This window comes from Thunnus albacares, chromosome 17 (genome assembly GCF_914725855.1).
Source record: "Thunnus albacares chromosome 17, fThuAlb1.1, whole genome shotgun sequence".
Classification (NCBI taxonomy): Eukaryota; Metazoa; Chordata; class Actinopteri; order Scombriformes; family Scombridae; genus Thunnus; species Thunnus albacares.
In genome coordinates, this window is record NC_058122.1 from 24,047,326 (window position 1) to 24,069,203 (window position 21,878).

The window sequence follows — 21,878 nt, forward strand, 5'->3', positions numbered from 1 at the left end:
TGTGAAGGATCAAAGTTCATTAAGAATGAGAGAAAGACATTGCTTGAAAAAGAGAAGTTTGACTGTTTATCCAATGAGATGAGCTGGTTTGGTTGTTTCTATGGTTACAGTGTGCATGTATATGTGTGTGTGTGTGTGGTGGAAACCAGGAAGAATAGCCAACGCTGATACTGGTACTAATGGGGATCCTAATGAAGAGAGATATTCAATTTATTATCATGTTAAGGTAAGAAAAAGCAGCAAATTCTCACATTTAAGAAGCTAAAACCATCACATGTCATTATTAATTAATCAAAATAGCTTCTGATTAATCTAATGTAATTGTTGTACGGCTCGTTTCTACATGGAGTTGTACAGAAACTCCACTAGATGTCACTAGATGTGTTTTCCTGTATGAGGGGGATTTTACTTTTTATTGCACTTGACAGGACTAGAGTATGTCCAACCCCCCCCCCACACACACACACTCTCACACAGAGCCACTGAACAGAGACGCTATTGTACAAAAAGGAAAGAGATTTTATTCACAGTTTGTCCCTTTTTATTCGTTACAGAGGAAAGGCGAGGAAGAGTCTGATGACAGCTTATGGAGAAAAAAAAAAAAAAGGTGATTTAATGGATTCAGGAAGGAGAAGAGGGAAATGAATCGAAGAGTTGAATGTTTTCTTTCGGCATTTTCTCTCCTCCCCTTCAGTTTTTTTTGTTTTTTTTTTAACTTTTCAAGGGAAAAAGCCGTCATCGCTTTAAGGAGACAACTTTTCCCCCCCCCATCTAACCTGCAAAAAAAAAAAACTCTCCCTCCTCTCACCTCCTCTCTACACCCGTGAGGACATCTTCAGAATATGGAATGAAGTCCTCATGTTTCCTGTTTCCTTCTCCTCAGAGATACTGAGGGGAAGTAGAGGCTGAAGTGACACAGAGATACGGAGATGCAGAGGCGAGAAGACGGAAGACGGTTGCAAAGAAAGAAGAGAATGTTTGAGAAAAGTTTGAGGATGGAAATGATGTTATATGACAATTTTATTGAAAACCATCCCTATTCCCCATAAGCAAACATAGACATCTCATGAGCAATCTGGTCCGCTCATGTGTCAAGTGTGACAAGTCTCTGGTTTGAACGTGAGCACCGCTGAGCACATGGGGGGGGAGGGGAGGGGGTGAGCGGGGGGGGGGAGGAAAGAGAAGGGTGAGGGAAGGCAGAATAGCAAAAGGGATTGCTGTCTTTCTTGTCTTCTATCTTTTTCTCTTTACTCCTCCTTCTCCTCTCCGTGTGTGATGACGTAGCAGATGTTCTTGTAGTCTACGTTGCCGGCAACATCTGGGGGGAAGGCGGCCCACATGTTCTTGATCTGAGGGAGACAACGAGGGTTGGAAATTTAAAATGACGCACGACTCGTGCTGAGGTCAAGTTGGTTAGTTTCAAAGGTTTTTTCAAGTCTTGACTCACTGACACACACATGCTTTCTTTGCTTCCTTCAAATGTGTTTATGATCTAAGTGAATGGGGCCAAAAGGTTTATCTGAAGGTTATATGAGGCTTCAGCAGTCAAATAAAGTGGATATCTGACACATTTACAGTCTTCTTAGTAAAAAAAAATCCCTATTTGTGTCATGACAGACAGTGTTTTCCTGTTCAGCAGCAGTGAAAGTAACAAAGAGAGGGACCTTAGCCCTAAAAAGACTGTAACGTTGAAAGATATCTACTTGATTTGACTCATTTGACTGATGCTGAGGCTTTACATTAGGTTCAAGTAAACTTCTAAATACATTTTTGCACAGAAGGAGGGCTTTTGTTCTTCTTCTAATGGCCAGTATGAACAGGAGGAATGATTTGTTTGGGCCCCTGACTGTTGTTTTAAAAAAGAACTGTGAACATTTACTTTACACTTATTCTTAATAAGATTTGAGTGCAGCCTGAACTGGCAACTAATAATGTTTTGTTTGGATAATAAACTGGAGAAAAAATAGTAGTAAAGCATATATGTGATGGCAAAACTGGCATTTTATACTGAGGAATGAGGGTGAAACCTTTCACAAAAATTAGGAGAAATGGATCAACTGGATGGATAAATCCAAGGAGACCCTACTTAGTTTCTCCTTTCTTTTGTAAAATATATTTGAATTATTACAAATAGAAACTAGTCTGAGCTGCACAGACTAAGAGTTGATTAAACTCATAACAGCTAATCTATGTGTTGCAGGATACGTTGAGTATTCTTCCTCTAACGGGTCAGTAAGTTTACCTCCTCTGGGGTGAACCTGTCGCACTGAGTGGTCAGAAGCTCCTCGAGGCTGGAAGAGAAGCAAACAGATATTTTTTTGGAGTCAAAATCAAACACGTCATACTCCGGTATGTGCCGTAGTGAATGGCCAAAAAAATCCTAAAATAAAACACTCACAATTCCTTCTTGATGGTTCCAGTAGCGTCAGGGTCCAGAACCTTGAAGGCGCTAAGAATAACGTCCTCGGGGTCAGCACCTGGCGAGGACAGAAGGAAGAGGTCAGTTAATTTCCTCTACGCCCGGTCAATGACGTGTTCTCTTATCCTATCTTCGCTTTCAGTATGGTGTGAAAGTGAGACACCCACCCTTCAGCTTCTCTCCGAACATGGTGAGGAAGACGGTGAAGTTGATGGGGCCGCTGGCCTCCTTGATCATGGCTTCCAGCTCCTCATTCTTCACGTTCAGCTGGCCTGAACGGAAAGAAAGAGAGAGAAAGATCAGAATTTGAAGCAAATGATCGCACAAGCTTTTTTCCCGGTGTTGATTAATTCATCTAAAACTCACCCATTGAGGCCAGCACGTCCCTCAGGTCATCTTTGCTGATGATACCATCTCTGTTCTGGTCGATGATTGTGAAAGCCTGAAGGGAAAGAGAAGCCAGCGGGGTTAATTACTTGAAGGAAACACTTGATGGAGGAGAAGGCATGTCGTCTGCGTGGATGGATGTTTTTAGGGACTCCTCAGTCAGCAGTTTGTGCATTAACATGGCAGCTGCTGGTGGGTATTTTTGACACGGTGTTGTGCAAATATTTGTCAGAGGATATTGTGCAAGAAAAAGGCTGCACCCTTAAAAGTCGGACTTGGACTGTACTGTCCTTGAGAAGCAAGGGGGAAGGAAAGGAGGGGAATGGTGGGGGTTTATTTGGGAATCTATCATCTATCATTAAGGAGCAGCTGTGTGATCTACTGAGCAACTTGCCTCCAGGAAACTTAAGATAACCTCTTGGACTTGAACTTGAACTCGGTCGCTGACCTTTCTCATTAGCCACGCTCCCTGCCATCCCATCGCTCATACACATTTCCTTCCTCCAACAGATACAAACACAGATACCCCTCGGCAGCTATCTTTCCATCTGTGCGAAGTGCTAAGATCATCCTAATCATCATGTCATACATTCCCTGAGTGGCTTTCAAGACGCCTGTATCATTTATCATGGGAGGAATGTTTCCTCTATTCACAGCGTACTATATCCCTTGGCTACGCACTGAAAACACAGACACCATCATTATCCAATTTCTTGACAGCATGTCTGTATAAAATCAAATCTTCCTGACCTTGCTGAACTCCGGCGTACACCCTTAATGCCTCATTTTCACACCTTCTGTTTCTGCTTTTTTTGCTCTTTCTTTCTCTGCCTGTCAAATCGCTTTCAAACTGAGTGAACTTAGAGATATAACTTCATATTTGGGAACGTGAAATGTGCAAGAATCTCGATTCTGTATCGCAAGACTCCCAGTTGAAGCGCAGTCGGTCTGTTTAGCCTCCCAGCCCTCAGTGACAGCTGGAGGGGTGGGAGGTCAAGGGTGGCGAAAATGTGGAGATGGTGTCAAAAATTTCTGAGCTCCTCCTAATGACATTCTCATACTTATTAAATTGGGGAAACAAGGGAGGGGTGTGCTAGGTGGGGGATGGGGTGGGGGGGATGGGGGGGGGGCAGGTCAAAATAGCAACGGTTGTGAAAATGGAGCTGCTTAACCAAACTCTAATTTTGGTCTTAAAGAAATTAAAACTAAAATTACACCCAGCTTTGAGGCTCTTTACAGATCTCTGTCAACTGACTGGTGGTCGTCTGATGCTGGCGACTGACTCCGCCATGAATGATGCTCATGCAGTGGGGGAAAAAAAGGGGGGGCTCCTGTAGGAACTGGAGAGTCGCTGTGGGTCTGGAAAAACCTCACCTCCTTGTACTCCTGAATCTGGCTCTGCTCAAACATGGAGAACACGTTGGAGGAACCACCCTCTCCTGCTGCTGCCCTCCTCTTGGCCTTCTTTGGTGCCTGGAGAACAAACGCAGGGGTCAAAACTTCAGGTCAGCTTTGGCGTCATGCTAAACCATTTGAATAATTGTTAGAGTAATTCTTCCATTTCACACATTAAAAAAGCAATGAATATAGAAAAGTCTGGAAGCAGCAGGGTAATATTTTTCTTCTTTCCTGTCTCATCAATCATCCCGCGACCCCTTGGGTTTGTCTTGTGACCCTTTGGAGAGGTCTTGACCCCTCAGTGGGGGCTTTACTAGATCCCACAAGTTCAGCTGCCTCAGGTAAGTTAAAAAGTTTAGGATCTCGCTACAAATATATGCATTTGGTTTATTCTTTATTGGTTTATTTTGCATCTTTTTCATCAGTCTGGCCCTGCAGATGCTTGAGTTTTGCATGCAATCTCACGTGCATTATACAAAACGAGACTTTACCAGTAATATTTATAATAAATTATTACCCAAGCATCCCTAAAGAAATGCAGTCATCCAAAAATCCATTTTAAAAAAATGTCCAAAAACACTTGATCTACTGGAAGTGATGACAAACACTTCCATCTTTTTTGCTATGATTATGTCAAGCATGAAAAAGTTAATCCATGAGAGGATGGTTTGATTCCCTCCTGCGGATATTTCCAGCAGCAGAGCAGCAGAGATGTTGCAGGGGGCAAACCCTGGTACTCACCATCTTGAGACGGTAGAGGTTCGGATGATCAAGAAAGAGAAGACAGTGTGAAGCCGCGTTATACGTACATCCCCGGGGGCTTATATACCCTTGCGCAGGCCAATCTAACTTTAGCCACAGCCTCAAGTTTGGATGGAGATAAAAAAGAGAGAGAGAGAGAGGGAAAGGGAAAAAGAGAGAGAGAGAGAGAGGATGGTCAAGGATGAACTGATGGCCAAAGTGAAGGAGACAGAATGGCGGGAGAGGAGTATCACCTTACAGGAGATCAGAAATAGACCCAAGAGTCTTGGAATTAAGTAAACCTGATAGCTGAGGGACCATGCAGCAGGTTTGCAGTCCCACGTGGACTAATAAGGACATTCAGGACATAGATGTTTGTTGGACCACTGGACACTGTTTCTCCACCCTCCTTCTGTTCACCTCCGTCTGCCTGCGGGGAGAAACAGCAGCCACTTACAGACTTTATTTTTGGTTTGTGATGTCAATTGCAATATTACAAACCCAGATACAATCATTCTATATCCTCGGAAAGCTTTTACCCCGCATGCGCTCGGCTCGACTCGGCTCGGCTCGGCTCGCTTACTTTAAGTGTAAAGATTGTGACAAAGTAATGATGGTCGAATTTGGGAGATTCTCATCGGTTTTATGATGGAAGGAGCTCTGTGGGATCAACTGATATGTAAAATGGCATGAAAGCGTCCGGCTTGTTCCAAATAATCTCCTCACAACATGGAGGACAAAATGTTTCTGTTCTTTTTGTTTGCTTGTTTAAACATCTGGAGTAAAATATATTAAATACATAATCATATATGTTTGTGTATGCTCACACAAAGTTCACATATATCTCTTCTGTGATGCATTGATGTAAAATCTTACTCTGCTTCTTTGTATTAAGAACATGTCTTTATTTCATTTATTTTTACTTTTACTTTTTTGTTTTATTTGTTCTTGTTGTTGTATTTGTTACTTGTTCTACTCTATCTTGATGAGTTGGGGGTTATGAACCTTGTAAGGACATAATTAATTAACTAAATTAATGAAATAAAGTACAACAACTTAGAAAGTAACTATAATTTTACTTGCAGTAGCTTTCCAGAAAGTATTAATATTACTTTTTAAACCTTTAATTAACTGTGATGATTTAAAAATGACTTCCTGTGTTACAACTGTTACAAAATACTGCTGCTCATCTTCATCATCATCATCAATATAATTGATTTTTTTTTTTTTTTTTTTTTTGCCATTACGGTGACCAGCTTTGGTATTGCTGACATCAACATCATCATCCTTCATTGTGACGCAAAACTTCAAAATAAAGGATTTTTAAGAACAAATAAGATTCAAGAGGCAAAAGCAATAAAATGAAAATAAGCAAACAATTAATCAAATAAATATAAAAAAGAACTAATCTAGAAAAAATACTACAACTAGCATAAAACAGATCAAGTGATTGTGTTTTAAAATATATAAGATAACACTGAAGTCTCTTACATGTCAAAACATATCATTTTACAGTTTAAAGTTGTGTTTGTTTGTTTTTTTAACTCATGCTGGTGACAGGCGTGATTATAAAGTCATAATTTCTTGTTTCTGTTTCCTTTTTTTTATTTGTTTGTTTGTTTGTCTTGTGAAGACGAGATGCTGTCAGCGTTAAATCAACGACAACATGCCAGACGAGTGAAAGCGCCGTTAACCTCTGGCTTCGACACTGCTATAAAGGTGTGTGTGTGTTTAGTGAGTGGACGCAGTTATGAACATTTTCCCACCTGTTTACCCTCCCACCCCCCCCTCCCTCCTCTCTTAAATATAAGGGGATTACTTGGCAGGGTGATGGCAGCAGGCATTCCCAAGAGAACATAAAAGGGACAGCTGGGTGCGACCAAAATAGCTAAATAAACTGGACAGTCTGCCAGCGGGGGCCCTCGGAGCAAAAAAAAACGCTTCCCTTCGTTTTGTTTTTTCAGGTTTTATATCCAGATTTAGCTCACAGTTAATCCGTTTCATTAACAACTTTGTTAATCTCGTCGTCTCCTCTGTCGGCGGCTCTCTGGTCGTGACTGTTTGTGTTTCCGTTGATCTCTTTTCACTCTGACGGCCTCATGAGTCACGTCTCCGCTCTTTACTGGTTTCCACCCCGTGCAGTAATTTGGATTAGACAGACTTTTGTTTAACTTGGGCGTCCAGGACATCCAGAGCCTGCTGTCTGCCCTTCCCCTCCTTCCCACCCACTCCCCGCCTTGTGTGACCTTTGACCCCTGCCATACTTGATTATCACTACCTTGTTGCAGGAATGAAATGCGTCACGCCACCATGTTGTGACTCTTACTTTTAAGGAGGTTGTTAGCTCTTTAATGACATTGAGCTTCACATTCACAGGAGAAAAAAGGCTCATTTTAACCTTTAAGGTGCCATTTAAACCTTTCATATCAACATTAAGATGTAATGTGTGTGGAAGCAGTGACTTTAAAGGGTGAAACTAACTAAATGTGACCTTTAACACAACATATTCAAGCACTAAATGTTGCTTCTGCTCCTTTCTCTGCTTCCTCATGAATTATTCAGTAACTTCAGGTTTATTTAAGCAGTCAGTCCCTTAATTTGGTAAATTAATGGAAAAGTTTTGCATAAAAATTACATATTAAAGAAACCCTGAGTTTATATTAAGGCCTGTGTGCATAGATAAAGAGATGATTATGACATTTTAAAGTATTTTTAAGGGATATTTGTCTGCTAGTGACTAGGTTTGACATTAGTTTTACTGTTTTTTGGACTCAAATTCAGCTGTTGTTCAGTTTTATTGCTTTTATACAAGGTCTGTTGTTAAAAACATATACATTTTTTTTCTTTGATTGTGTAGTGCAAAACTCCAAATATCACATTTTTATTGCATACTTACATGCAGCGGTGGAAGAAGTATTCAGATCCTTTACTTAAGTAAAAGTACCAATGCAGCAGTATAAAAGTACTCCATTACAAGTAAAAGTCCTGCATGAAAAATCCTACTTAAGTATTAGCAACAAAATGTAGTTAAAGTATTAAAGAAGAAAGTACTTCTCATCTATTTGACTGATATATTATTATTATTATTATTATTATTATTATTATTATTATTATTATTATTATTATTATTATTATTATATATGGCATCATTATATTATTAATATTGATGCATTAATGGGAGAAGAAAGAAGAAAAAGCAAAGTTCTGATACACAAATCTGTTTCCAGTTTTTGGACTTTTTCTCTAATCTTTGATTTTTGGTGAAATATTGGATCATTTGAACATTTATTGAAATGAATCCATGTGAGAAGTTTAGAGGGAAAAATCACTTTTTTGGTGGAGCTGTTAACAACTCATAGACATCTGACATGTGACCCCGACTCGTGCATTTAAAGTAGAAAGTAGCATACAATAGAAATACTCAAGTAAAGTACAAATACCTCAAAATTGTACTCAAGTAAAGTACTCGAGTAAATGTACTTAGTTACTTTCTGCCACTAGTTTTGTTCCTCTTATTTTCTACTCACGTTATGAGCGACAAATGATTCCTAAAAATATGAGAACGAGCCGCGACGTCTCAGACTCTTCGCAGATGTCTCAGCTGCCTTTTTTTTTATTACAAGACAGTTGTAAAAAAACTTCACAATGTGTTTACACGCTGCTATCGCGTGGACGTGTTTTCATACAGATGTGTGTGTACATTTCAGAGGGCCGTCGCTGTGATGTGATACGTCTCGCCACGCTCCTCTGAAGCCATCCATCACTTTTTAGATGATTGGTATGTCTGTCTGTAGGCTTGGGAATGTGGAGAAGCTCCCAGCTTGACCTACAGGACGAGTTCGGAAGTCAGTCTCAAGGAACTGACGTGACACGAGAGATGTCAAGAGTGTGTAACACATACTCTGGTGTGTTTGATTACCTATAACACCATCAGGTTGCTCTGTTATGTCATTTGATTCCCTCGAGGATATGTTACATTGATCAACATAAAGTACATTTAAAGTTTAAAGGCTGCTCAGATTTCAGCTATTAGTGTTTTTTTTTTTTAGTCTGGCACTGACAGGATGTGACTTAATTTGTAAGAAAAGCTTTATGAACAATTTAGTTATAAAGCTCGTTACACTTAATTACTATTTAGTAATGTCACTGATGCTTTGTCTAATTAGCTCAGTGGAGACATGTTGTAATCTCTCAAGCTAACAAGTGGATAACTCATTAAAGGCGTGTCATTTTCATATTTAACCCGTCAGTTTTAATACCAGCCGCATTCCTTTTGTCTCTAACATGCCTCCATAAATCACAGTGCTATTTCTGACTGAATCACACTGCTAAGATTACACTCTGTGAATCAGGTGGTTCGCCAGCTCGGTTTCAGCTCGCCGTGCCTGCAGCGTCCTCTGCTGTTCACTGTCCTCCACTGACTGACAGTAGAAGAGTCTGATGTCTGAGTCTCTCATGTACGGCAGTGTAAAATATAGATATTTGCTCAGTTTCTTGTTATAACAAGATACTTTTCTGACTTTAATGAGATCCTTTTTCTTGTTATGACAAGTATTTTTCATGTTATTCTGAGATATTTGTGTATAATAATAACCTTATAATCATTTTTTATTATAACAACGCATCACTTTATCTCGTTATATCGCAAAACTTTCTTCACAAAATGAACGTATCTCATTAAAACATGTTTTTCTTGTTATAAGTTGTTATAACTTCCATATGTCATTAAAACAAGAAAAAGTTCCAATCAGTGCCTAAAGAGATGACATCTTACATCTGCAAGAAAAAGTAAAAAATTGCTGTTTTATAAGGTTAATATAATGAGATTTATGGGAAGTTTTGTGATATAACAGGATAAAGGCCTGATGATTATGACATTTTAAAGCATCTTTAACGGATATTTATGTGCTAGTGACTGGGTTTGACATTAGTTTGAGTGTTTTTTGGGCTCAAATTCAGCTGTTTTTCAGTTTTATTGTTTTTATAGAAGGTCTGTAGTTCAAAATATTTGGAATAATTTACAATAAGTAAAAGTCCTGCATGAAAAATCCTATTTAAGTATTAGCAACAAAATCTAGTTAAAGTAAGAAAGTAACATGAAAAAAAGTGAAAAATGCTGTTTTATATGGTTGATATGATGAAATTTGGGGAAGTTTTGTGATATAACAGGATAAAGTGACGTGTTGTTATTACAGGAAAAGTTTCATGTAAAAATAAAATAATTTGGTGTCTAATAACAAGAAAGTGTCTCAGTATAACATGATCTTATTAAAGTGAAAAGTTCTTGTTATAATGAGAAACTAGGCAGCACAACACTGCTGTACTAATGATGCTTCGTAGGTTCAGTGATTATTTACCAGGAGAGCAAAGTAACATCCAAACCTCACTGATTTCCTCTTAAAACAGCTTTATTGTTAGATAAAATATTGTTCCTACTCAACAGGAATCTTTCTGCTCGCTTCAAAGTCAAATATTCAGACTCAAGATCCCATTTCTATATGACTTTTGCCATTTCATAAACAAATTCAGTCCTGTTTCCCTGTAATTCTACTACAAACATTTTTTTATTTTTCAAAACTGTGAGATCTGGACCAGAATGTGAAATAAACGTGTGTTTGTAGGTCTGGCGGTCCACCAGCTTTGGTCCAGACTGAAATATTTCAACAAGTATTAAAAGGATTAACATGAAAGTTTATGCAGACGTTCATGATCCCCAGAGGACGAATCCTACTCACTTTGATGATGCTCTGACTTTTCTTCTAACGCCACCATGACGTTGGCATTTGTGGTTTTGAGATGACATGTCTCAACAACTGTTCACTCATCAGGTGAAAACTTCAATTAGTCCAAAACTTTACAACTAATGACTCAACTCAGCCTCAACTGCACTTTGTGTTTAGTGCTTGTTAGCAGATGTTATACCTGCTAAACATCAGTAAGTAGTACAGCCTCACAGAGCTGTAGACTCTGATTTGGTATCAGAGATGTGATTAATATGCCAACTAATTGATTATGAGGCCTTTAAGTCAACAGACTGATTTTATTTTTTCATGCAATGAAAAATATATAATACTCTTTGCTTAATACTGCATCATAAAGCCTTTTTTCTGCCATAGATGAAACTATTTTTACACCACATTTGAATACAAAACCGCTCAAGGAACTACAGGTGTGCATGTTCCCGTTAGCGGAGACTATAGAGAACAAACAATAAATAGGCCTTTTTCACTAAAAATACTTTGACATGTCACAGTAGGAAAAGTGTAAATAATAAAATAAATAACGGTTGAATGTGATCGAGCTGCTTCGGTTTCAGGGTCCTGGTGTTGTGCATTCTGGCTCACAGGGACACTTAAATGAAACGGAGCCATCGTTAATGTCATTAGAGACACCTGTGTTACTACTTTGACAAATCAAAATGCTGTGACAAAAGCCTTTCTGCAGACTGATTCATGTCTGAAGACCTTCTCTCACTCTTGTGTGTGAAAAGTGCGACACCAGCAGCATCTGCACCGTCAAGAGACCTTCTCTGTTGTATCGAGGACACTGTAAGGCCGTCTCGTTTTCTTGTGAAATAAATCTAACATATCAAGAAACTGATTATATGTGACGTAGGAATATTTAGCACATTTACAGGGCTTAAAAATCTATGTTCTTAAATACAGTTTAAGTCAAAACACGTCGGGTTCGGTTCCTTTTTTTGACACACATGAATCGTTCCGTCTCAGTTCCTCTTAAAGAGTTTCTAAACTGTCTGTTTTTTTCACCCCAGGTCGATGAGATCTTCATCACTGCGCTCCTCTCCTGCTCGTCGGCTCCTCAGCCACTCCTCTCTAGCTTTCTTCACTTCCTGTCCGTAATAATCGTGGAGTTTGCTGAACTCCTCCAGTGGATTAAAACCAACCAGAGGCCATTCGCCGTACAGAGGCGCCGGACCGTTAAGTGGCGTGACAAGAGCGTTTCTCCTGTGCCACAGTTTGGGGGACTTTTTAGCCGCCACCTTAGTGGGAACTGAACGTGCTTGTGAGACGGTGCTGGTGCTGAAGCTTCTCCCCTCCCTGACGGCTGCTGTTGGACCCTGCAAAGGCAGCAAGCAGCCCTGGTTCACCTGGGTCGTGGGCTGTTTGGGGGCGCTGACCGCAGAGCTGGGACAAGATTCACTGGAGCCGTGTAGCTGCTTCGCTTCTGGAAATGGAAAACAAGAAATTAACAAAAACACGCTCATAATAATACATTAAAGATATTATTTATATAGCACATTTCATAATTAAGATTTAAAATGTGCATCTACAGTGATTATGATTATTACAGTGGAGGTCAGCGATCACTCCTTTAATTAAACAGTCCTTTAATTTGATAGTAAGTATCTAAAGAAATCTCAGTTTTCCCTTTAGATCCTGAAAGCGCAGCGATCCTTTTCTCTGTCCATCGTTTGAACCTCAGCTCCTGACAGTGCTGGAAAGTAACTAAATACATTTACTCAAGTACTGTACTTAAACAGTACTGTGAGTATTTCCATTTTATGCCACTTGACATTTCTTCTGCTACATTTCACAGAGAAATATTGTAATTTTTACTCCACTGTGTTTGACAGCTTTAGTTATTTTTCTTTTTAAAATGTTACATAAAATAACACATTATAAGCTTATAATAATACAACACATTGTTAAAGATGAAACCAGTGGTTTCCAACCTGTTTGGCTTTTGACATCTTACAAAAATCAGTGTATAGCTGTTGCTACGAGCTGTTAGTGGCTCCACCAAGAGACATTTTCCCTCTAAACTTCTCACACGGTTTCATTTCAATAAATAAAAAAATCAAAGATTAGAGAAAAAGTCCCAAAAACTGGAAACAGATTTGTGTATCAGAACTTTGTTTTTTCTTCTTTCCTCTCCCATTAATCATCTCATGACCCCTCAGATTTATCTGCTGACCCTTTGGAGAGGCCCCGACCCCTAGGTTGGGAACCACTGGACTAAACTAGCTCCACCTCCAGCAGCTACAACAGTAACATGCTGCTCTAACACTGATGCTTCAGTATTAATAATCTAATGATGTCATATATAATAATATATCAGTCAGAGGGACCAAACCACTACTTTTACTGCAATACTTTAACGACATCAAGCTCATAATACTTATGTACTTTAGTAGGATTTGTCATGCAGGACTTTTACTTGTTATTGAGTATTTTTACATGTTTCTTCTTCCTTCCACCACTGATTAAAAGCCAAGAAAAATCCTCATAAACTTGAGTCTCTATAAATAAATATGAGCCCCAGTAAACAGGACAAGTTCACACCTTCATACTGCCTCCCCAGGTCTTTCACCAGCAGGGAGAGGTAACAGTGGCTGGCCGAGAGCAAAGCTTTCTCCCAGCTCTCCTGAGTCTGGCGATCCCCGGCTGCAAATCTGTAGGTTTTGAGTCCCGGACCTTCAAACACCAGGGAAAAGGAAAACTGTCCGTCAGTCTCGGAGCGCCGGACCACACACCCTTCCAGGACAATGACCCCCAGCAGGTGTCGGTCGGCTGGTCTCTCCTGGTAGAAAAGCAGGTTTGCCTTCAGGACAAACCACCGCCGCTGGTAGGTGGCATTTCGCTCTTTCTGTGAAGAAACACAGCAGGATTATTAGATTTTTTTATCACATGGAAGGTTTCAGTCATGTCATGTTCTGTGTTTTTCCAAACCTTTTTGAAGAGATATCCTTCTTTATCTACCGGAGACGTGCATGACAGGTAATGGGTCAAAATCTTCTCATGGATCTTCATACCAACACCTAAAGAAGAGAAAGTGTTTTTACATCTGAAAGGTATTTAAACTGTGTGAAGCCTAGAATATATTCCAGAAATGTTTTAATCCCAAAGCAACCTGTTTTTAAATGATCACTTTTCTACTCATTTCAATTGTGTTGAGTATTTCCATAATTACTTTCACATCTACTCCACTACATTTTAGAGGGAAATACTGTTGTTCTGAGCTTTTTAATAAGGAGTAGCAACTAATGTTTTGATATAAAGCATGTCCTCATCAGGGTAAAAGGTATTATTTAGCTAATAAAATGAGCTTATAAAACTCAGTGCATCTTAACTCTTGTTAAAGATGATTAAACCAGTGGTTCCCAACTTTTACAGCTTTTTATCTTATGAGAAAGTAGTGTAGTTCGGCTGCCACGTTACATTTCAGATGTCTATGAGTTGTTAGCAGGTCTGCTAAAGAGAGATTTTTAAGGGGAAATCTCTCTTTAGCAGACCTGCTGGTCTGCTAAAGATGGTTTCCTTTAATGAGCTATTTGAGGCCCAAACAGGTTAAATTATCCAATATTTTACAAAAAATAGCAAAGATTTGAGAAAAATCCCCCCCAAATTATACATATTTATGTAGCAGAAACTGTATAGAAAGTAGTTCTTTAGGAGTACAATGCTGCTTTGATATTAATCCATCAGTATTGATGATCTAATAATGAAATATAATACTTACTTTGGCTTACTTTTGATACTTTTTGGCTGAAAATAGTTTTTAAATTTCATTTTGTGTTTCTGTGTGTCCATTTTTATGTTTATGTTTTGAATCTTTGTGCTTTTCTGTGTTTGTTTTCCTGTTAAATATGTGGAAAAGTGTACAAAACTCTAAATATAGACTGAATCCACATCATTAAAACTCAAATATCACAAAGTATATCTATAAATACGTTATATACTGACATAACAGTAACAAATCCAAGCAGCTAATCCCAACGATTCTTAATTTAGTAACCATATCATGAAGTTCTTGTATAGTGACAGAATACACAATAGTGACTCAGACTTACCTCTGCCAGTCCTGAATCCCTCACAGGGTCACTTTACCCTTCCACACACGCACATTACATTACATTATTTACATTTATTTTCTTTTGGTCTTCATCATTCCTCAAACATGAAGCCAATTGTTCTCTCTCTCTCTCTCTAACGGGTTGACACATCCAGAACCAGACAATGTTTGAATATATAGTTTCAGGTTACTACCACTGCTTCTCCCTCGGGTACAAGAGGACGGGTGTTGAAATATAAATAACTCGCCCCACTTCCTGGTAACAAAACCCTGACACATTATATTCTCTCTCCTCTACGCGCTTGAGTCTACCTAGAGCCTGTGAATCGGCCTCACCGAGCAGTCGAAACCGAACCTTCCCTGACGGCTACCTGGAAGTGAGACGCTACATGTTGATGTTGTCTTGACTCTCACTTCTGCATTTTGTATTTTTTGCTTTTCTAGATTTCACACGAGTTTTATTTTAATCTCTCACAGCTTGTGTGTAGTGCAAATGATAAACAGCTGGCTCCTCGGGGAGATTCTTCTCAGATAAACACTAGTGAATATTTATTTATGACAGTATCAGGTGCTGCTTTGTGGAGCATCTTTGTGTCCAACTGTCCTCGTGCATCTCTAGAATAGTTTCGTTTCAACAAATGTAAAAATAAATGTTCTTCTTCTCAGCTAAAGCCAGATCAGATAGATATTACATGATCTCTTGTGTGCTCATTTCTTGGCTTGTTGTATCTATTCTCGACAGGCGCTTATCCTTTTTATCCTAAAGGACCTCAAGGAATCTCTGATCTAAAAGAGTCCAAAGTGTAAAGACGCAGCCACAGGATCTTACTGTATATATGACGCTAGCATGTCTCCACAAATGCCAGAGTTAAACTTGAGTCAATTTAAGGTCTTGTTATATAATCAATTTCAAGTATTGTACAAGTAATAATGTGAGATATCATTAGAAATTAGTCTTAATGTTTGTCACATCTAAGAAAACAATGTGTTTTTCAGGTGAGCAAATTCTAACCAGGGCTGCAACTTCACATTATTTTCATTATCCATTAATCCGCTGATTCTTTTAAAGGAATTGATCAATCATTTACTTGATAAAATGTCAAAGAAAGCCCAAGGTGACAGTCCAAAAACCACAAATATTCAATTTACAATAATATAAAACAGAGAAAAGCAGCATAGCAGCACATTTCAGAAGCTGGAACTAGAGAACATTTGGCATTTTTGCTGCAAAAATGACTGAAACAATGAATCAATTATCAAAATAGCTGCAGACTATTTTTCTATTGATCGACAAATTGATTAATCGACTGATCGTTTCAGCTCTGCTTAGAACAAAAACATTTTATAGTCACTCTCAAGCCCAGTTTATACTATTCAGCCTGTTCAGATATACAGTAGTGAATGAAATATGTTGCACATTTTGTATTTAGACTAAAATAAATATATATAATTAATAGGTACAATGGGTATTATAGTGTTCCAGGGTTATTGCACAGTGCCTGAGTGAGTTAACCGTTCATATGTGTGACGGCGAGGGGGAAGAAACTGTTCCTGTGTCTGGTGGTTTTGGTGTAACGTGTTCTGTAGCGCCTACCAGAGGGGAGGAGGAGGAACAGATTATGTCCAGGGTGTGAGGGGTCTGCAGTGATTTTCCCCTGCACGTTTCCTGACTCTGGATGTGTACAGATCCTGGATGGCGGGCAGGTCGGCACCGATAATCTTTTCTGCAGACCTTGACTGTCCGTTGTGGTCTGTTCCTGTCCTGTTTGGTGGCGGATCCTCCAAACCAGACAGTGATGGATGTGCAGAGAACAGACTCGATGGCTGCAGTGTTAAAACTGGATCAGCAGCTCCTGAGGCAGGTTGTACTTCCTGAGCTGGAGCAGGAAGTAGATCCTATGCTTAGCCTTTTTTGATGACTGTGTCGATGTTAGACTCCCACTGGGAGATTGTAGATCCCAGAAACCTGAAGGTATCCACAGCCGACACAGTGCTGTTGAGTATGGTGAGTGGTGGGGGGGCAGTGATGGGGGGCTCCTCCTTAAATCCTCTGTCATCTCCACAGTTTTGAGTGTGTTCAGCTCCTGTTCACAGTTTATAATTAATTATATTTTTACCCAAAGCTACAGTAGGCTACAATCCGTTACGTGTGGTTGGTCTGGGCGTGTGTCACTCAGAAAACATTCAGCCAATCAGAGGAGCGAGACATTGAGCAGACACAAAACAGCCCCTTTCAGGCTGAGTGAGACAGAACGGCTGCATCCATGGCTTTCACAGCTGTAACTAGGGGCTTTTTGACCACAGAAACATGCAAATGTTTGTAAAATAGACCACAAAAATTGAAAATATGAAACTGGGAAAGGGACATAATATGACGTCTTTAAGAGCTGCCCACACTCTCCTGAGAATACTCATAATATAATAATTGTATTGGTGTCTGCGTAGTGTTTGTAAGTTTGTATGGTGATCAGGTAGGTGGGGACAGAGGAGGGGGGTGTTCCTGTTGGGTGTTGTTGTGGGTGTTGGCGATATGTACATTGACATACCTGTCTATTGGTCTTTGTCTGTTTATGGTCCAATGTACATTCACCAGCAAAGTGTTTAAACTAAAACAGCTGCAGTGGGTTGAAGAAGTGAGGTCAAATTCTTGTTCTTGTTTCTGATTAACTAAGATATCCAGTATACTATCATATAAGACAAAGAATAGCAGCAAATCCTCACATTTGAGAAGCTGGAGCCAACAAATGTTTGAAATGTTTGCTTAAAAAAATTACTTAAACATTCAATTCAAAACATTCAACGACTAATCTGTTAATTGATTAATCATTTCAGCTCTATTTATAGCATTTTAGTAACATTAAAAGCCTACATATTAAAATCCCATCCACCCTCCACACCAGGTGGTGGCGGTAATGAGCTATGATGTCGTTTCCCTGTCGCCATAGAAAAGACAGAAGAAGAAAGAAACAAGCGAAGAAGAAACGATAACGAACGTCGCTTGAACTATTTTCAGTAGGTTTTCCCGCATTTCCCGCTTAATATTAACCTATTAACCTCGTTTGCACACACACCTACAGTGCATAAAAATTATATTTAAGTAGTTAATCAAATATTATCTTACCTCCGGGTCGAATCTGTTCACATGTTCTGCACGCTGATGTCGGTTGCTAACATTTTTAGCAACGAAGCTAACGTGATTTCTGTGTTAACATACATTCACAACATTATAAGAACCTAGCGCTTGAAAATGTTTGTATGAGAGTCGGTAGTATTGAAGCTGACGTTAGGTTGTGTTGTGGATATTAAAAAGGTCCCCCGTCTCGCCTTCTGCAGCAACCATGCCGAAGAGAAAAGTAACGTTTGAGGACGGTAACGGGGAGCTCGACCTGGATGACGACGTCCCAAACAAAAAGGTAACACTGCCCCACTAACACATTTCTTTAGGAGGGAGAGAGAGAGAGAGATGTGGCGCCTTAGGAGAAGATTTTGTGTAAAAAAAAAACAACCTCTGTAGCTTCTAAACACCCCAACCGTGCAGTTTTATAGCAGCTTTATTTGCTTACTCCTTAAAGGAGCGGTTCACAATTTTTCAAGTCTCTCTTAAAACAACAGCCAGGTGTCCAAATGAATATTTCACACATGCAGTCTATCCCTGAAATGTTCAGGAACATTTCCTGCATGGGGTCATGTGGATATTCAGGGAAATCTGTACCGCCAATTTCCCACCTCAAGATCTAGTATGATTTCAGGGAAAAGCACGTAAAGGGTAACGTCTGTCTGATGAAAGATGTTTTCACCAATCACAAGACTACACTGATGATGTTTTGGAATCCGCAACTTGTTTATGGTTGCCTTGTTGATGCTTTTTCAGGTGACTTGATAACTAGCCAGCAATACAAGTTATTTTGTTTGCAGACAACCTCTTTTTTTCAAGAATGGCTGAAAACTGGACAGATTCAGAAATGAGGAAGCTCCTCTCAGTCCACGCAGAGCGGTTGGCATCCATAAGTGTTGCATGACCGCCATCTGCTGGACTGTTCCTTGCCCCATCTACTCAGGCATTGCCATGGCTTGTGTGAAAAGGCGCAAGATGGAAATGTTCCTGAATGTAGCTGCATGTGTGAATAGTGAAAATCACTAGTGGTGCCTTAAAGGTTATCCCAGTAAATTATACACAAGCATTATATAGACTCTTATAATCGTCAGTATAAAAGATCACGGTTCAAAAAGTTATTTGACTAAGAATAGTTGTCACTGGACCAAAGGAAACTTAGTGCACTAATGACAATAGTCTGGGTTTATTGGTCCAGTGACATTTCCTATATAACGAGGGGTTTGTTATCTTGACCTGAGGCAGATTCTTGTTGCAACATATCATTGTTTGTTTGTTACTTTAATTTTCTAGTTGCATGCTTTAGACAGGTGCAGGATTCTTTGACCTTTTTGTTGCACTCGTCCCTTAAATTAACATTTCTCTCAACATTTTGCTTGTCTTTTTTTTTCCTGTTGAACTAGAGTTGCGAGGCTGTGAGCGGACCAGGCTCCAGGTTCAAGGGCAAACATTCCCTTGATAGTGATGAAGAGGATGAAGAGGAGAACACAAACAGCAGCAAATATGATATTTTGGCCAGTGATGATGTGGAAGGTATGTCCTGTTGATTGTTTGAACTCGCACTAAGAAGCGATATATGTCTGGCTGAGTGGCGGCCACATGTGCTTTTATATGAAACATTATTTTTTGTGCATGTACAATTTTTAATGACATTTGAATGTGTTCATTTACATCTGCAGAGAATTTGGTTCAAGTGTTTTGCAAGTGTCAGAAATTGTTTCACCTAAAATCAAACACACATTGTTTTCAGGCCAAGAGGGCGCAACAATCGACTTTGACGAGGGAGTTTCTATTACACCTTTCAACCTCGACGAGGAGATGCAGGAAGGACACTTTGATTCAGAGGGGAACTATTTTGTCAAAAAGGAAGAACAGATCAGAGACAACTGGCTTGACAACATCGACTGGGTAAATTGCATCTTAGGGACTTTTTCCTCCATGTATGAAAACTCCTTAAGCAATGTGCAATAATATAAGTTTCCTTTATTTTCTAGGTGAGAATAAAGGAGCAACCTTTCAAGAAAAAGAAGAAAGGTCTTGGAGCCAAACGGACACGCAGAGCAGGTGATGAAGATGAGGCTGAGGAAGAGAAAAAAAGAGAAGAACAGCAGGCGGACAAAGATGACGAAGAAGAAGAGGAGGAGGAGGAGACGGAGCCTGCAGAGGACCCCCTGGCATCCTACACACAGAACCAGCTCACCGAAGCTTTGGTTGAACTGTTGCAACCCGGCGAGACAGTCACTGCGGCGCTTCGTCGGTTAGGAGGCCTCGGAGGACGGAAGAAGGGGAAGCTGAGGGAAGAGAGCGAACCCACAGAGGAGATGAAGAGGGATACAGAAAAGCTTGACAGGCTCACAGCACTAGCTGACAGACTGGTTGCATCTGGGATGTTTGGGATCTATCAGCAAACATATGAAAAGTTGGCCTATTTACTGAAGAGCAGGAGCAGCAAGAAGCCTGCAGCGGGGAAGAAAGCCAGTGGTGGCGACGGTGATGATGAAGAACAAGATGAACTTGATATGTTTGGAGAGGAATTTGATGAGAAGCATGGTGACAAATCGCAGGATAACGAGGACGACGACGACGACGACCAAAGAGGTTCCTGAGTGTTTCCTGTATTCCTGTTGTGGAGTGTGTCTTTTAATATATCAAAAAAATATTATTTTTTTCATTTTTTAATGCAACTTTGTCTTTCCTCAGTGAGCGAGGAAGTGATGTGGGAGTACAAATGGGAGAATGAAGATAAATCAGAAGTCTACGGCCCCTTCACCAGTCAGCAGATGCAGGTATTCCCTTACAACAATTTAAAATCAAAAAGCATTACTTGAGTTTGTAGGTGAATTTTGTGAGATTTTGGGAATGCATGTTTTTCTAATCAAGGATAAACAGAAATGTGACACTGCAATATGCTAAAAGTAAAATGGACAGTCTTCATCATAGCTTTTGTTTTGATATTCCAGTTTTTTTAAGAAGGTATTTAAAACGACCAGAACAAACTTGTCTTAGTGGACTTATAGAATGTAGAGTGGGTTTACTGTATGGGGGACATACAGTTAATCCACACTGTAGAAGAAGGGATTTACTGTATGTGGACATACAGTAAATCCCTTCCTCTTAAACTGGTCTCAGTATGGATTTACTGTATGTCAACACAGGAGCATAATTGATGTGATTAACGTGTTCATACATGTACAAATGCACCAAACCAATAATTGGCTTGTCTCAACAACAGCTCAAAAATAGAGCAAATTCAGTACTGGCGACTGAGTTAATATTTAGTACAGAATTGGGACTCTGCTTATTATTTGGGACTCAGCTTATTATCTCAATAAAATGTGAATGATAAAATAACAGAAAAGTTGGAAAATTGTGGATTGTTGTTCTGACAAGGGATCAGAACACAAATCAATAAAGTGAAAAGTCCACAGGAAGTCATTTTTGCATGTTTGTTAACTTTTCAAGTAACAGTGACACAGTTTAAGCTTTTATTCCTTTTGTTTGTTTAAAGTATAATCAAGTACATACACAAACCTTACAACTGTTACAGCAACTTTATTGGGTCATTTACATGATTTTGTTTTTTTAATCCAAACAAAATATACCTGCAAATTTATAAGTAAATCCCACTCTGTTCCTGTTCCCAGTTGGTTTCAATTATTACTGGGCTGCAGACTGGTTTTAACCTTTAACCTCAATCTGGCCAGGTGGGTTTTAATCTTCTTACTGTCTGTTTTCCAGGATTGGGTGGATGAAGGCTATTTCAGCAGCGGTGTTTACTGCAGGAGGTTAGACCAGGAGGGATCTCAGTTCTACAGCTCAAAGAGACTAGACTTTGAGCTCTACACATGATTGACGTCCAGCATCTGCTGAATCATGACCATCATGATCACTTCTCAGCATTCATTCAGTTTCCCCGTCTTCATCTTTCCTGTCAAATGTATCATTTTAACAGGGGTGTTGTTTTATGTACATTGTTTTTAAATAAATAAGTCACGTATGTGGTGTTGA

At 39.6% G+C, this 21,878-nt stretch overlaps 3 protein-coding genes and 1 long non-coding RNA gene across 9 annotated transcripts; 2 read left to right on the forward strand and 2 right to left on the reverse strand.

Moving 5' to 3' along the window:
• Window positions 1–1,002: 1,002 nt before the first annotated feature.
• mylpfa (myosin light chain, phosphorylatable, fast skeletal muscle a) lies at window positions 1,003–6,818 on the reverse strand. Of its 2 annotated transcripts, XM_044330533.1 has the most exons (9): window positions 6,765–6,818; window positions 5,248–5,375; window positions 4,946–5,066; window positions 4,181–4,279; window positions 2,786–2,861; window positions 2,587–2,691; window positions 2,399–2,477; window positions 2,243–2,291; window positions 1,003–1,349 (listed from the first exon to the last, which is right to left on the reverse strand). In XM_044330533.1, the coding sequence occupies exons 1-9, from the start codon at window positions 6,801–6,803 to the stop codon at window positions 1,248–1,250; spliced, it is 798 nt and encodes a 265-aa protein (XP_044186468.1). In that variant the 5' UTR covers window positions 6,804–6,818; the 3' UTR covers window positions 1,003–1,247. The 2 variants fall into 2 exon arrangements, with proteins under 2 accessions (XP_044186468.1, XP_044186469.1); XM_044330534.1 differs by lacking the exon at window positions 6,765–6,818 and having other exon boundaries at window positions 5,205–5,281.
• LOC122966369 lies at window positions 4,287–11,804 on the forward strand. Its single transcript, XR_006398377.1, has 3 exons — window positions 4,287–4,545; window positions 6,579–6,664; window positions 11,718–11,804. It is a non-coding gene; the product is annotated as an uncharacterized LOC122966369 (long non-coding RNA).
• Window positions 10,336–18,062, reverse strand: pheta2 (PH domain containing endocytic trafficking adaptor 2). Of its 4 annotated transcripts, XM_044330531.1 has the most exons (5): window positions 17,880–18,062; window positions 16,353–16,842; window positions 13,636–13,724; window positions 13,249–13,552; window positions 10,336–12,130 (listed from the first exon to the last, which is right to left on the reverse strand). In XM_044330531.1, the coding sequence occupies exons 3-5, from the start codon at window positions 13,714–13,716 to the stop codon at window positions 11,709–11,711; spliced, it is 807 nt and encodes a 268-aa protein (XP_044186466.1). In that variant the 5' UTR covers window positions 13,717–13,724; window positions 16,353–16,842; window positions 17,880–18,062; the 3' UTR covers window positions 10,336–11,708. The 4 variants fall into 4 exon arrangements, with proteins under 4 accessions (XP_044186466.1, XP_044186464.1, XP_044186463.1 ...); XM_044330529.1 differs by lacking the exon at window positions 16,353–16,842; XM_044330528.1 differs by lacking the exons at window positions 16,353–16,842; window positions 17,880–18,062 and adding an exon at window positions 14,757–15,884.
• Window positions 17,662–21,878, forward strand: cd2bp2 (CD2 (cytoplasmic tail) binding protein 2). Of its 2 annotated transcripts, none has more exons than XM_044330526.1 (7): window positions 17,662–17,770; window positions 18,092–18,171; window positions 19,274–19,403; window positions 19,621–19,778; window positions 19,865–20,468; window positions 20,571–20,656; window positions 21,609–21,878. In XM_044330526.1, exons 2-7 carry the CDS (start codon window positions 18,097–18,099, stop codon window positions 21,717–21,719), a joined length of 1,164 nt encoding a protein of 387 aa, XP_044186461.1. In that variant the 5' UTR covers window positions 17,662–17,770; window positions 18,092–18,096; the 3' UTR covers window positions 21,720–21,878. The 2 variants fall into 2 exon arrangements, with proteins under 2 accessions (XP_044186461.1, XP_044186462.1); XM_044330527.1 differs by having other exon boundaries at window positions 17,664–17,770; window positions 18,069–18,171.